Source organism: Mobula hypostoma, chromosome 17 (assembly GCF_963921235.1).
Source record: "Mobula hypostoma chromosome 17, sMobHyp1.1, whole genome shotgun sequence".
Lineage (NCBI taxonomy): Eukaryota > Metazoa > Chordata > Chondrichthyes > Myliobatiformes > Myliobatidae > Mobula > Mobula hypostoma.
Genome location: NC_086113.1, coordinates 39,142,412 through 39,159,061, shown reverse-complemented (window position 1 = coordinate 39,159,061; position 16,650 = coordinate 39,142,412). Strand labels below are relative to the sequence as shown.

General features: G+C 40.2%; 1 protein-coding gene across 4 annotated transcripts in view; it reads left to right on the top strand.

The window, feature by feature from the left end:
- Positions 1–15,253, top strand: part of LOC134357941 (tubulin polymerization-promoting protein) — a 48,333-nt gene extending 33,080 nt beyond the window's left edge. For 2 of the 4 annotated variants that reach the window (XM_063069737.1, XM_063069734.1), the window contains exons 3-4: positions 6,277–6,430; positions 10,950–11,472. In XM_063069737.1, the coding sequence (XP_062925807.1) occupies positions 6,277–6,430; positions 10,950–11,174 (379 nt within the window). In that variant the 3' untranslated portion in view covers positions 11,175–11,472. Of the gene's footprint in view, positions 1–6,276; positions 6,431–10,949 lie in introns of all 4 variants that reach the window. The other 2 variants (XM_063069735.1, XM_063069736.1) reach the window with 2 other exon arrangements.
- Positions 15,254–16,650: the final 1,397 nt, after the last annotated feature.

Here is a 16,650-nt window from a genome sequence, read left to right as displayed (position 1 = left end):
CACTAGCGGAAACTCCTGGCCTTGTCCGCATGCTTTTATGCATTGAGTTGATGTCACATGATTGGCTGATTCAATATTTGCATTAGTGAGCAGGTGTACGTATTGAAGTGGCCACTGAGTGCATGTACTCTGGTAATAAATTTACCTTGAACTTCAGCCTCCAGTGCTCCAGAGAAAATAGTCTACATTTGTCCATCCTCTCCTGTTAGTTAATACCTTCTAATCCGGGTAGTATCATGGTAAACCTCTGTAAAGTCTCCACATCATTCCTGTGATGGAGTGGTCAGAATTGCACACAATACCCCAAATGCAGCTTAACTGAAGCTTTGTACAAATGCAACAGGACTTTCTCACTCTTGTTCTCCATGCCCCTTGTCATGAAGACAAGCATGCCGTATGGCATCTTTACCATTCTATTCTGCTTGCATTGTCACTCTCAGGGAGCTGTGGTTTTGTACCCCAAGATTCCTCTGTACATCAACACGGTTAAGCATAGTTCCCCAAACATCTAGCTTCCCAAAGTACAACACTCAGCATGCTCAGATTAAACTCCACTTGCCACTTCTCTGCCTATAACTGTAACTGATCTATAATTGCTGTATCCTTTGTTCTTCAGTGACCATAACTTAATGTGTTTCATCTGCAAACTTAATAATGAGCCAATCAAAATTTCTGTACTGGGATATATATTATGTTACAAGCAATAGAGGTCCCAGTACTAATCCTTCCGAACAGCACTAGTTACAGACCTCCAGCCAGAATAACACCTTTCCTCCACCACCCACTGTTTACTATGGGCAAGCCATTTCTCGACCTAAACTACCAATTTACCATGGATTCCATGTAAATTATTCTTCTCTGTGAACCTACCACAAGGGCCCTGTCATGTCCATGTCGCCAACATTCACCACCCCACCCTCAATCATCTTTGTCACATCTTCAAAAAAAAAAGTTAAACTTTGTAAGGTATGACCTGCCCTGTTCAAAGCCATGCTGACTTTCCCAATTAATATGCAAAGTAAATTTATTATCAGAGTGGATGTAAGTCACCATGTACAACCCTGAGATTCATCTTCATGCAGGCATTCACAACGGGTACAAAGAAACACAATAGAATCTTTGAGAAACTGCACATAACAAGACGGACAAACAACCAATGTGCAAAGAAAAGACTGTGCAAATACAAGAAAGCAATAAAAATTGAGAACATGAGATGAAGAGTCCTTGAAAATGAACGCAAAGGTTATGGGAACAATTTAGTGTTTGAGTAAGTGATGCTATCCCCTCTGGTTCAGGAGTCTGCTTCTTAAACAAGGGGGTAGAATAACTGTTCCTGAATGTGATGATGTGAGGTCTGAGGCTCCTTCTGGATGGCAGCAGCATGAAGAGAGCATGGCCTACTAGTGATGTGAGGGACATTGGCTGAACATTTCCTGGATTATACCCATTTCCCTTCTTGAACAAAGGAACAACATTGGCTACTTTCCAGTCCCCTGGGACCATGCCTGTTGCTAGTGAGGATACAAAAGTCTTGGTCAAGCAACCAACAATCACCCCTTCTGTCTCTTTGAAGATACATTTATATAACCCATCAGCCCCTGAGTAGAGCAGTGGGCTGAACTTGCATCATCCTCAGCAAGGAGGAGATATTATTTCTAATCCACACTGACTGTGTGGTCTCCCAGTGAGGAAGTCAGGATCCAGTTGCAGAAGGAGGTACAGAGGCCGAGGTTTTTCGGGAGGAAGTAAAGGATCAAGTTGCAGAGGGAGGTGCAGAGGTCCATGTCGATTAGAACTGAGGATCTGATTGATCTGAATGCTATAATCAATGAACAGCAGCCTGACTTTAGTATTACCATTCTCCAGGTGACTGAAGGCCAAGTGGAGAGCCAATGAGACAGCATTTGCAGTGGACTTATTGTGGCAATAGGCAAATTGCAGCGGGTTCAAGTCCTTGCTTAGGCAGGAGTTGACTCTGGCCATGGCCAACCTCTCAAAGTACTTCACCACAATAGATGTGAGTGCAACTGGGCAATAGTCATCGAGGAAGCTTACCCTTCTCTTCTTGGTCTCTAACTACCCCCTTTTTTAAAAAAAAGTATAAACAGAAGCTGCCTTGGGATTTTCCTTAATCCTACTTGCTTAGGACATTTTTTTGCCCACCCTCCTTTGGCCTTCCTAATTCCTTGCTTCAGTTATTTCCAGTTTTCCTGATACTCTTCAAAGTCGCTGAGTTCAGCTTTCCAAACCTTGCATATGCTTCCCTTTTCTGTGTTCTTTTCACTGTTGTGGGCTTTTAATAAGGGAAACGATCGCTCAGTTTGTTTTAGGAGGAAAAAAAGTAATGTATCTGTTTTTAGGCCGCGATGATCTTTTCCCAAAAGGTTGAACAGCAGCCAAATTTACTTTCGACATGGAGGGAATGGTGTAAGTTTGGAACTCTCCAGATCAGCTCTTTCACAACCTTGGGGTTACCTGTATTCTGGCAATTAAAAACCATATCCTTGCTTTGCTTTCCTAATTTCCATTGTAATATCACTCCTCCACTTTCTTTACGTTTTCAGGTCTGTTAACGTATTAAGCTCTAGGTATTTTACACAGCTCTCCTTTTTGCCTTGTTTTACTTGCACCTTGTTATCCAGAGCACTCCAGATTTGGCCGTTCCACTCTTTTCTCTTTTTGGGAATATGTTTACCTGGAATGCCTCAATCCGTTCTTAAAAGCTTCCCATCATTCTTGAACTGAATTACCTTCAAATTGAATCAGCTGATCCTATTGAAAGGCAGACCAGATTCGAGGGGCTGAATGGCTCCTACTATTTATTGTTTTATGGCTCTGTCAGTCTATTTCTGATAAATCTATTGGCTTGAGACCAATTTGAAACATTTACTATTTTTCATCTAGTCTGTTTATCATAACTCTGTTTAATCTAAACAAGTTAAAACTCTATCTAGTGTTGTCTCCATATCACGTTGATGGGCTTACTACACTTGACTAATAAGTTATTCTGTATGAAGTTTAGGACTTGTGTGCTCTATAACTTTTACTATGATTGTATCTCATGAGAGGGATTGAATCTATTCTTACTCCATCTGTATAATACATTGCTGATGTAAATCTCCCTTTTTTCCTTTATTTTAACCCATGAGGCTTAATGCCTGCTCACAGCTGCGATAACTTTTTTACCCCCTTTTCTAATCTCTCTCCCTCAAATGTAAGTGAACCCACTAACTAGGAAGTTTAAACCCAATTTAATCTGTAGATAAAAGTGCAAAAGGTCCGAAAAGGAGGGAAACTCGATGGGTGATAGAGCTAAAGGAAAGCCTGGCGGTGATGAGCAGTCAAAGCTGGAGCAGGAACCGTTTCAGGTTCTGCAGTAGAGAAGTACAGAGTAATTGGCATCTGGGGCATATCAGGTATTGGAGGTAGTTAGGCAAAAATATCTCAAAGCTGTGCTCATGAAGTGGGGAAAGACATTTAGACAATACATGGAGGATAGAAGATGTTTAGAGGTTTATGAGCCAGAGGCAAGTGGAGCCAACTTGGATGTACACCTTGGTCGGCATGGAGAAGCTGAGCCTGTTTTCTGTGTGGTATAACTTTAAGACTCTAAGATACAGATCAAGGCTTCTTCTGTTGATGCAGGGCCTGTTAGAATTGTGGAACTTTAACATTTTTCCAAACTTTGAAACCTTTAATTTCTGTGTATCTGAACACACTTCTTTTTTTTAACTGCCTGTAGAGAGTTTGTACGTTCTCCCTGTGACTGTGTGAGTTTCCTCTGGGTGCTCTAGTTTCCTCCCACATTCCAAAGACACACCAGTTGGTAGGTTAGTTGGTCATTGTGAATTGTCCCGTGATTAGGCTAGGATTAAACTGGGATATTGCTGGGCAGTACAGCTTGAAGGGCCGGAAGAGCCTAATCTGTGCTGTATCTCTGTGGATGGACATCGCAGCCTGATGCTCTGCAAGTACACCGACCTCAAATATGTATCTCTGAAGCCAACTTTTTTGAATAATTTGTGCTTGCAAGTGAGCTTAATCTCTCCACTCTCCTCTGAAACCTTGGTGTCAATGCTGGAGTTTCAAAGCCTTCCCTTGAAGTGGATCGATTGAATGTAATTATTAGTCTATTCCGCCCCCCCGTTTTTCCCTGCCGCATGGAGAAGAGCAGAAAATGCAGCAAAATGTTGCAATTTGGAACGTGCTTCCTGAAAGTGTGGTGAAAACAATTCCAAATGTAAAATTTAAAAAGGAACACACACTTGAAAAGAAACAAAAATAGATAGATTGGAAGAAACTGGTAGCTACCTTCTTTCAAAGGGCTTTATGATGGCCTGAATGGTCTCTTAATGTACCCTAAGATTTTATGAAAAGTTGGTGATTAATCAAGATTCTGAAACACTAGTTGTGACACTGCCTTATGGATCTTTCTACTCTCCACATTCTGTAGGAATAGAAATGTCATACAAGTTGTACTGAAATTAAATTACTTAAAGCAAACCTTGCCTAGTATTGATGTTTTATGATGGGCAATATAAATTATTAAATAAATATGGCTGTGTGGCCTCTTGTTTGGAGACTGGATTGTATATTCTCAGATAACAGTACTTGGGGAATGTTGAACGTGGTGACAGCTTTTGGGTGAGATGTTGTATCAAAACCCGGTTTACTCTGGCAAGTGGCCATAAAAGATCTCTCAGCAAGACTTTGAAATAGAGTAGGTGAGTTCTGGCCAGTGGCAGGACCAATATTTATCCATCTCACATCGTCACTAAAAGCAGATAATCTGCCTACTTATTTTATTGCTGTTTGTGAGAGATTACTGTGTGTGGGTTAACACTATGTTTCAAAGGTACTTGATTGGCATTAGGATGCATTGGGATAGTCTAAGAATGTAGAAAAAATTGACCCTGAAATTCAGGCAAATTTGATTAAACAAGAAAGGAAGTTAAAAGTTAAACTTGCAGGAAATTATGAGAACTCCCATTTGTTATGCCCAAGGTTTTCCATGTTTTTGGAGAAAAATCCTGATATTACTTTAGGTGCAATACCACTCAGTTGTTCAGAATTTTGGAAGGGAGATGCTCGACGTGTTCTACTTGTGTCTGAAAAGGGAGGGGTTGCCACCAAACACAGAAATAAACTGATCTCACGGGCTCACTGTAAATATATCACAGGGCATGCTGCATGTGTGCAATTAGACTGCCTTCTGACCTCTTCTGCTTGCAACTCAATCCACACTGCCAGATCCTCCCACAAACAAGAGCAAATCTGCAGATGCTGGAAATCAATCCAAGCAACACACACAAAGTGCTGGAGGAACTCGGCAGGCCAGGCAGCATCTATGGAAAAGAGTACAGTCAACGTTTCAGGCCGAGACCCTTCGACAGGACTGAGAGTCTCGGCCCGAAACGTCGACTCTACGCTTTTCTTTGGAGAAAATCAAAAATCAAACTTTTGATCCTCGATTTGACTTTGAGAAAAGGTGGGGTTCTTTTGCCCGCTATTATCATCTGATTTGAGTTAATTAAGATGGTTTCCTTCTGATTCTTGTTTAAGGGGATTTGAGTTGGCGGATTGATGTTTTTCTTTTATGGAAGCTTGTATAGCTCCAGGGTTGTGCTCCCAATGGTTTTTTTCTTTTCATTTTTTTTTTGTTAGCAGGGTTTTTTTTTGTTAGTAGGGGTTCTTTTTTTTTCCTTTTTTCCAAAAAAAATATTCTTAACACTTTATTTTTTTCTTATTATTATTGATATATTGTTTAGCTTTGTTAATCAGTTATTTGGTAATTTAATTCCTCATTGTACATATTGACATGTTGACTTGGTTTCTTTAATTTTTTTTGTTGATCTTAAATAATAATTAATAAAAAGATCTAAAAATGAAAATGACTCTGTACTCTTCAACAGATGTTCCCTGGCCTGTTGAGTTCCTCCAGCATTTTGTGTGTGTTGCCGGTCAGTTCCTCCCTCAGCAGACATAATTAAATCAGATCATCTGGTCATTATTTCTTCGTTGTTTGTGTGAGCATTGTGAAGATTGGCTGCTGCCCTTCCCTGTGCAGCAATGGAGACAAGAGTTTGAAATTACTAGTTAACTATAAAGACCTTGGGGATGTCCCAATGGTTGAAATAAATTGCAGATATGCAGGAATGTTAAAGACTGGGCAATGAGAGATTGTATGGCACCACTGAAGTTTTGAAAATGGTAGGAACTGCATTTTATTCTAATTGTTCAAAATGTCATTTTTATATCTGAAGCTCTGTGTTTCAGGCCAAAATCTTTTAGGACCATCAACTTTGATCAATTTAAAGATGCTCTTCAAGAACTTGCGCAGAAGAGATTTAAAGGAAAGAATGAGGAGGAAGCAATCCAAGAGATCCACAAGTTGATTGAAGGAAACTCCCCTCTAATAGCAGGGGTTACGGTATGTTAAAAGTTTGTTTTCTCAGAACTGTACTGCATGATCCTTTGCAACAATTGACATCCCAATCAAGAGAAAATCTGCAGATGCTGGAAATCAAAGCAATACACACAAAGTACTGAGTTCCTCCAGCATTTTGTCTGTAATTGACATCCTAAAGTGATTACCCAGCTATTATGTAAGGGATTGGCTGCACTTTCCTTGTACAAGGAAGTGTAGCAGCAATTGCTGTCCCACTGAAATCTATTTTTAAATTGTGGATCATGGATTTCACAATGTTTATTTTAGTGGAATCTGATATAAAGACTCTCACAGTTTTGACAGAATGTGATGATAAGAGCAGCAGTATATAATTTTTACAAAAAATTGGTCTTTTTTAAAAATAAAAACTTTTACTGCTATTCCTTCTTGGTGTGGCCATCAAACCCCAAACACTCAACCTCCTCCTTCGCAAAAAAAAAACACAGCAACAATAACATCAAATCCCCCAACCCCTACCTCACAGAAAAGAACAGCAACAATAGCATCAAACCCCTAACACCCCTCCCTCACAAAAAAGTAATGACAATAATGTCAAATACCCCAACCCCACCTCCTCGTAGCAAAAAGAAAAGTGACAATAACATCAAACCTCCAATCTCTTTCACACAAAAACTCAGATTGCCCACGCAGAACAACACCAACAACATCAGACCCCCCAGGAACTCAACTCCTCCCTCTCAGAAAAAGCAACACATCGACCGCCTGCCAATCGGCAACAAGAAAGAAAACACCTCAACTGAAGGAGACCAATATAAATTACACTCCAATAATCCCACAAATCTCAGAATATCATAACATAGTTTGGGAGAGCAACTGCACAAACTCGGTTCTTTTGTGCAGAGCGACCGCCAGGTCCTTATGCCACCAACCCGGTCGTGGACCACCACCACCATCATGGCCTCCGTTGAGAGCCGCTGACTTCCTCTGCATTTGCCTTGATGCCTCAATGCTCCTCAGTGCTTCCAAATGGAGTTGATCATAGTCTTTGGTCTTTTCCATGAGGCAGCTCGTGTTCTCGGCCCTCTTTGGGACCCCGTCTCTGGTCTTGTCCACAAGTCAGCTCCTGTTTCTGGTACTCTCCGGACACGGCAGAGTGCTAGATCATTCGATTGAATTCCAAACTGCACGCCACAGGCTCCAGCAGTTTCCGTAACGTGATCAAGACAGAAAGAAGCAGAAGACGTAAACAATGTGAAATAATTGAAGGGATCGGCAATCTGGAAGATGTCGCCTGAGGAATTGTTGTTTGCTGGCACCATCTTGACCGGAAGAATCCAGGTGGAGACTAAGGCTGACAGGGCTTTTTTTATAAGGTACTTGGAGAGAACCTGCTGGATCTTTATGACATTCCTTTCAGTTAATTGTACTACTATTTCATGGTAAGATTTGAACTGTTTTTATTTTGATTATTAGTCCATACTCATGGTTAACATTACCATTACATTATTACTTGGGTCTGAAATCTAGGGGTGACAGTACTGAGGAAGAGCTGCACTGTTGGAGGCTTATCTTTCAGAGATCATGTCAGTTTGGGATCTACCTGCTCAAACAGCCCAACATGCCCTCAGAACTCCCTGAAGACTAGTGCTGCTTGTGGCACCTTGGGTTCACTTGCATAATAACAGTGAGGGCATTAAAAATTAATGAATTTGCTCTGAGGCATTTTGGGACATCCTGCATATTTAAAAGGTGCTATATAAATGCAAGTCACTTATTGTTCTATTTGCTGAAAGCTCATAACAATTGGATTACAGAAATTAACTTGGCATTCATTATTTTAACAAAATATTTAATTTGCTCATCAAATTTACCGTTCTACAATGCATATGTTTATGTTGCTGTTCATAGTACAATGCACATTATTAGATTTACTCACAAGAGTTGCATGAGATCAACGTGGTATTTTTTTTTGTCTCCAATAAATGTTCGTCGGGATTGAGAGGTTATTAGGCAAATCCCAGCCCCTCCGTGTACAGTGGCAGGAGGTCCCTCAGCTATGGCCCCCCGTCAACTGCAAAGGCAGGAGTTGCACAAAGCTTTAGTACACCTCAGCCTGTGGTTCCAGACCCTGGAATGTGTCAGTCTGCTGCGTGCAGCTCCAGGCAACTCCTTGCACCAGAAAACCAGCAAGTTTTGCACACACCAAACACCATCTTCATCCGGTTGGAGTATGTTTGCGCCCCCCACCCCCGTCGTGTCTCTTGTAACACGGAATGCTGTTACGCAGTTGCTCGTGTTGGAAAAAGAGACACTGTAACCAGCCTCCAGGAGATGGCTTTCAGAATGACTGTCGTCGCACTTGGCCCAGAGCCTTCAGTGCCAGGGAGTACAGGCTTCAGCACCCACTCAGGCAGGGTGCTCCGGGTTCTAAGCACACTCTGGTTTGGGGTTCCTAACCTTTTTTACCATGGGCCAATACCATAAAACAAGGGATCTGTGGACCCAGGTTGGAACCCCTGGTCTGGATAGAAAAACTACTTCCTGAAATATCCTTTTAATCTCCAAATCCTCAGATTAAATCTGTGCCCTGAGATTAAAGCCACCTCTTCGAAGGGGAAGTGTCTCACTACCTAAACTCTACCCCTGGTTATTTAGTATACCTTAATCAGTAACCCATCTTCCACCCCCCCCCCATTCTTCACTGTTCCAAAAAGAACAGGCCTAGCATAACCAAACCCTCCTCAAGACCGAAACACGGTGAATCTCCCTCAGAATCTTCTCTAGTGCGGCCACGTCCTCCATGTAGGCTGGTGACAAGAACAGCATGCATAGTTCCAGCTGTGACCTAAATAATGTTTTATACACCTGTACTATACCTGTGCTTATAGTCTTTACCCAGCTATTAAAGACAAATATTCTTTATAGCTGTTAATCACCTTATTTAGCTATGGGCTGGCTTCAAAGACCCTTGGACACATAACACTAAATTCCCTCTCTTCCACACCCACACAGTATTGATTTGAGCTCAGCAAATGTGAACAGTGCATAAAGTAAACAAATGAGGTGCCAATGGAACATTGAACTATTTGCAAAAAAACAAGCTGAAAAACAATTGACTTGCATTTTATAGTTTGGGGGCGGGTGGAGGGGCAGGGGCAGGAAAGAGCTGCTCGACATTCTCGGAGGGTCAAACAGCATCTGTGGAGAGAAATGATAGTCAAGACCCATCATCTGTACATTTTATTTTTTTGCTCCAGATTCCAGCTTTGCTGGTCTCTTGTGTCTTGCATTTTAAAACTGGTGATATTTAGAAATGCACAGTTGTGTGTATCAGAGCACAGTTTGTGCATAGCAGGCTCTCACAAATGGCTGTAACAGAGATGGAAAGATAGTTAATGTTTCTTTAATGAGTCAGTTGCCACATGATGAAATTGTCTGCTCTTCAAAATAATGTCAAAGAATACTCAGTGGACTCTTTATTAGGTAGACCTGTCCATCTGCATGCAGACATGGTCAAGAAGTTGAGTTGTTCAGATCACACATCAGAATGGGGAAGATTCTGGTCACCAAATTATAGGAAAGATGTCAATAAAATTGAGAGAGTACAGAGGAAATTTACTAAAATGTTGCCTGGGTTTCATCTCCTAAGTTACAGAGAAAGGTTGAACAAGTTGGGTCTTTATTCTTTGGAGTGTAGAAGGTTGAGGGGGGACTTGATAGAGGTATTTAAAATTATGAGGGGGATAGAGTTGACGTGGATAGGCTTTTTCCATTGAGAGTGGGGAAGATTCAAACAAGAGGACATGAGTTGAGAGTTAAAGGGCAAAAGTTTAGGGGTAACATGAGGGGGAACTTCTTTACTCAGAGAGTGGTAGCTGTGTGGAATGAGCTTCCAGCAGAAGTGGTTGAGGCAGGTTCAATGTTGTCATTTAAAGTTAAATTGGATCGATATATGGACAGGAAAGGAATGGGGGATTATGGGCTGAATGCAGGTCAGTGGACTAGGTGAGGGTAAGAGTTCGGCACGGACTAGAAGGGCCGAGATGGCCTGTTTCCGTTCTGTAATTGTTATATGGTTAAGAACTGTGATCTCAGTGACTTTGATCATGGTATCATGATCATGATTGTTGCTACCAGACAGGGTGGTTTGATTATATTTGAAACTGCTGATCTCCTGGGATTTTCTCTGGCATCTGTAGAGAATGGTGTAAAATACAAAAAAAATCCAGTGAGTGGCAGTGTTGGTGATTAATGCCTTGTTAATGAGAGGGGTCAGAGGAGAATGGCCACGTCCATTCAAGCTGAGAGGAAGGCAACAGTAACACAAATAACCATGTGGTGTGCAGAAGAGCATCTCCGAATGCACAAAACATCAGACTTTGAAGTGGATGGACTACAGCTGCAGAAGACTGCGGTTCCACTGGTGTACCTAATAAAGTGGCCATTGAGTGTATTTCTCATTGTCTGAGAAGGAAGACTACTTTCCAGTCCTGATGAAGGGTCTTGGCCTGAAAAGTCAACTGTTTATTTCTCTCCATAGATGTTGCCTGACTTGTTGCTGTGTGTATTGCTGCAGGAAGACAAACAGGAAACTGCTGGAGGAGCTTGGGGTCGATCAGCATCAGTGGAGGCAGGAGGTGGTTGCTGTTTCAGGCCGAGATCCTGCTTCTGTAGCAGTTTGTTTTTGCTGCTTTATTTTCAATCTCACGAAAATCTGTCAACTTTGACCATGCAGCGTTTCCTCAGTACTGCAAGGAGGGGCTGACCTAGATTTTCTGCTCCTCCTGTAATTGGACCTGAATGCATAATCTGAGATGAAAGAATGCTTCCAAATGAGTCAAGGCTGAAGTCCCAGTAAACACCTGCCATATCAAAAGTTCCGTTCTATGGTAATGTTTTTTTTTATTGGTCTCCCTGCAGAAAACTGTACTCTCTCCCACACTGACTCGACTTACTGACACATCAAAATTTACCGGGTCTCACAAGGAAAGGTTTGATCAGAACGGGAAAGGCCGTGGAAGAGCAGGCAGAGAATACCTGGTTAATGATACTGGCTACGTAGTGGGATACAAACATGCAGGAACGTATGACCAGAAAGTAAAAGGCACAAAGAACAATTAATTTTTTTCTCTTTTAAATAAAGGCAGCACTTCCACTGCGATTTGATTTTTTTTTACTCCCAAGACGACCTTGCCTGAAGAATCAAAGAAATAGGAACCAGATCGTTGCTCATTTCAACTTGTTGGCTAGGAACACTTTGTTTCAGACAGTTTGTAAAATGGAGCAAGTCATTTCTACCTGCAGTTTAAAGATAGGAAGTACCTCCTCTCATCACCTATGCTGGATACTTCTGAAAATTTTTTATCCCTTTTCAATGAAGCTCACTGAGCAACCATGAAAGGCATGAAAATCCTGATAAGACATCCAATGGATGCCTTCAGATAATTGTGTCACAAGGAATTAGACCATCTCCTCCTAAAGAATTCTTGCTTTCGCTTTAGGTGATGCAAAAGATTCCATGTTGACGACTGGAACTTGTGCCTCTGCTCACAGAAGTTGGTGGGACATTGCAAAGTACTTTGATGTGTTACTAAGTGCTTATTGAAAAGTGCTACAAAAGCAATAGAATGGAGTAGCCTTTTGTGATTTAAAAAAAATGGGGACATTGAGAAGTAATATACATGTTGGTCTCCATGTAGCTAGTGCAGATTTGTCCTCTAATTGCAATTCAAGAATAATTTCAGGATGGGAAAGGAAATGTCACTGCAGTCTTTGAAAAGTTATTGCTGAAGGGGAAATGCAGAGATCATGAAGAGATTATTGTTGAGAACTCATCTACAGTCATCACATATCAACTCGTGGTTCTCCAAATTTAATGATTGTGTGCCTCATTGATGCAAAAGACATGGAATTCTTTCATTAAGGTGCCACAAAAGAAACACTTAAACCCCCAGAAAACATACAGTAAGACTTACTGTGACAAGAATTTCCCTTGTTCGCCATGACCAAGACTGGAACCAGTACTATAGGAAGTACAGTTGAGATGCATTATACCCAGAGAAAAGAAATGAAGAACTTTGTAGTAGTTAATGATTACTATGATGAAGTGTTGGATGAGAATGGGCAATATGAAGATAAAGATTAGTGTTAGATTGACTGAAAATAATGAAGGATTACAGATGGCTTAATCACATCCTTAATATACACATTAATCATAATACTTTTCTGTTTTGAAATGGGATAAGATTTTAAGTAGTTTTAATGATTCTCAGTCAAATGTTTGAGACAAACAGTTGGCAACTGATGCTGATGGATGTTTTGCATTTGTCAAAATATTTAAACCAATGGAACTTTTGCCAAAAATAGATGATCATGTTTCCAAACAACTAATGATCTGCTTTGCAACAGACTTGCAAGTTACATACAATGAGTATATTGTTCCTTTTGCCCTTGGCTAACTTGGGTCTTTAGATGTTGCCAAGAACAAGGTATTGTTATGTTGGACTTGGTTCTAATTCTGCTTGTATGAATACTGCCATCCATTGATCCAAGATTCTCTCAAAAGGAGTAGAATAGCTGTTTATATATTGGCATGGGCCTTTGACCTTAAATGAGGAATTACAAATGGGCATCTGGTCACCTATGTTTCTGGCATTCCAAAACATAATTTCATTCCACTACATTTAGTTCTTAAGTTGAGAACCGTTACATTCTACCTTGGATTTCTCAGTAAATTACACCCTTTTGCATGCTGCTGAAGATTGATTCAGCACTTTATAGAATCGTCCTGCTGTTGCTGAAGAAATGAAACTTTCAGCTGTGCCCCGATGAGTATTTTATTTCTGATATTTCTCCCGTGTACAAATTCACCCTAGCTGGTAAATGAGGTGTCGAGCACAATGTGCATATATTTATTAATGGATATGAAAATCACAGGTAAGGTTATATGTTGAGGAAACAAGGTAGTAATTACATAACCTAAGATGGATAAAATGAACAGCAAGTTGGTGCTTTGCCTTGTGAACTGCTCATGAGACAAATAGGGCAAACTGCGTTCTTTAGCAGCTGGAACGAATATCATCAGTACACACGGTTCACAGGAGCCAAACGCACATTCCATTCCAAGGTTATGGGAACAACCCTCAGCTATTCTTGACATTTTAATATGTCAAATAATGTAATGCTTCATTTTACAATCCCCCAATTTTTAAAAAATGAAATGCAATGTTTTTACTCAAATGTTAGATATTTTCTTCTCATCTTATTTCTATCTCGGCTGTTGTTTTCTCCATTTTTGTCCAGCAACCTGTTTTACTTGGAATCACATCTTCATAGGAGAAGATCAGTCAGTGTATTTCCTAAGTGTTACTTTATGGTGCAAAAGGAGGCCAGCATTGACTTGTTGATTCTTGTTATTAATGGGTTGGACTTGTCCCACTGTGACAAGGAGCATCAATTGATTGAGTAAATATTACTGCAGTTGTTTCATGGTACTAAAAAAATTCAGCATGCAGAATGAGCTGTAGCAGAATTGAGTAGCTCCAGATTTTTTTTTCTTACTATAAAAGGCTTTAAATATTGTACAGCAGTGATAGTTCACGTAGAAAAGATATACCTCAAATGATACAAAATAGCTGATATAGAGACCTGTTGAACACCATTACTGCATCAAAATATCCAAACTGTGATAAAGTACAATTCCTTATTGTTCTGGTAAGATGGGCTTCTCAGTAATTGCACCCCAAAATACAATGGGCAGGATTATGCTTACTTATTGTGGTTCAATCATTGTGTTTACCACAATCCCCATTGCCAGACTAACTTCCCATGGCACAAGGAAAGACTTTCTGCCGCAGCTGGTCTGTGGGCAGTCGCCAGGCCTTGGGTGGTGGGTCCTGATGGCTTTTGGACAACCTGTGGTTTCATTTCAACTCTTTCTAAATATAAATGATAGAGGCATTTATGAAAGTTCACAGATTTAAATGATTAAAGAATACATTTATTTAAATACACATTTTAACCAATAATTTAACCCATTAAATTAATTAAGAGCAATTTTTAAAAAATCACATCCTATTTATGTAGATACTACTGAGCTCCATCTCTAGGGGTGGTGCTGCATCCAGAATTGGAATGGGAGCTCAAACGTGCTGGCTGCAAAGCACCACTGTGGCAGTCGGAATGCACTAACCCAATATTGTTCTTTTTGGGACAGCCAGATGATGAGGAACATGATCCAGGCCAATAATACTTTTCCCTAGCATCAAAATGTATATAAGTACAGATAGTCCCCCCCCCCGTGTGGTTTATTATAGGATACAATCCCAACTTCACAGATACAGCTGATTGCTGCTGTTAAATACCAGCTAAGGTAAGTAGGGCATATGCATTGAGCTAAGACTGCTGCTCTTCTGAATTTGGGACAAATTCTGCAATTGACCTAATTTGCACTGCAGAGACTACTGATTAAGTTCCTGCTTCAATACAATTCCATATTCTGAAGTTACTTTTTGATGATAGAAAATGTCATTAGAAGCCTTTTATTGGATGAAATGGCTGAAAGCATTGGCCCTATTCTTCCTAAGGCCTAGCATTTTTAATCAACATTATATCCTTTGTTCGCTAAACTATAAGTGAACAGATGCACTGTTTTAAGGCCGCAACAGTTTGAAGCAAGCTATGCATATTTTAAATTGTTCTTTGCATAACTTTCCATTCTTCTTTCTGCTTTGCTTGCTCCATCTCTATCATCAGAAACTGCCAGACATTGTCACTAAGAGCATTTGAAACTTTGACGAAAGTTTGTAAGCATAATTATGGAATTAAATTTCATTTATAAAACTATTAGGATTCTGTGTAATTTGTTTTCATAACTCTTGATAAAGAATGACATATCAAAAGCTGGTAATTTTTATCTGTCTCTACAGTTAAATGTAATCTTTCTGGTATTGCTAGCATATGTCTAAAACACTTGGATTTTAATCTCATAATCTTAATCTTGTGATAGAGGCTCCAGTGTGTTATTCTACAGAACTGGTAGCTTGTTTCGATTTGTAATCGTAAACCAATTTAAGATGCCAGTTAGGTACTGCTGAATCCACTAGTTCTGAGGGCAATTAAACTTTATGCTTCCTGAAAATTGGTGCTGTTTGTATTTTTAGAGACTTCAGTTACAATCACTGACATTTCTTTGCAAAAAAAATGAGGCCTACAATTAAGGTTTAAAATGTAAGCAGAGGATATTAATACTGGGTGTATTTATTCCATTTGCTGCAATGTTTTCCTGTGACTGGGTGATCTGAGTGTGGGAAGCCTGCCTGCTGTCCCTCAGCATTAGGCCCCATTCAAAGTATGGACAAGTTGGCTGCTGAGAGAATAGTCTGTGGAGCATTCTTATTGTTTACTTAAAATGCCTTTAACAGAAGTGTGTTTATGTGTGCACATCTACTTTTTAAATTTGAGAGTTCAAAGTACATTTATTAGCAAAGTATGTATACATTACACAACCTTGAGATTCTTATAACTCGCAGCCACACAACAAAGAACCCACTTTTTAAAAAAAGACTATCGGACATGCAGTGTGCAGAACTGGAACTCCCTGGATTGATTGAATATTTGTGAAAAAGAGATTCACAAATATTGAATAGAAATGGCAGCTTTGACAGCTGATGAGCGTGTGATGCAACTTCAGTGGCTGTCAAAGCCATTCTGTGCATGTAGTCCATTGCTAGAGTTCAGACTGTACATAGATTCCACACTCAGGTAGGGGTGTGTGTCTGTGTCAGGGTCCTGGAGGATGATTACAGCTGATGGAAGTAGCAGCATGGTCCTGTAGCAGCTGACCAGTTGTCAAAGTCCAGGTCAACTGAGTTTCTGCCCCATTGAGCCAAAAATGGTGCTGATAACATGCAGTAAATTTCACCAAATAGTGTATTGGAGAGAGGGACAAAAGAAGAGGAGGGACAGGAAAGTAAGATAGAAGGGGAGAAAAGGGGAAATTGGGCTTTTAATTATGGGAAATGATTCAATGCAGAATTCTGGTTGAAGTATAGAACAGACTATTTTACTATGTTGTTAACAGATACCCTTCCTCCATTGAACTTACATTTCCACAAGCCTCTCATGAGTAATTTTAGAAATTACAACTTATTTTCTTCAGAGAGATTTGATTCCAAACTTCCAATGCCAACAAGGTCAAATTAAGATGAATTTAAAAACTCAAAAAAAGTAAATACTATTTC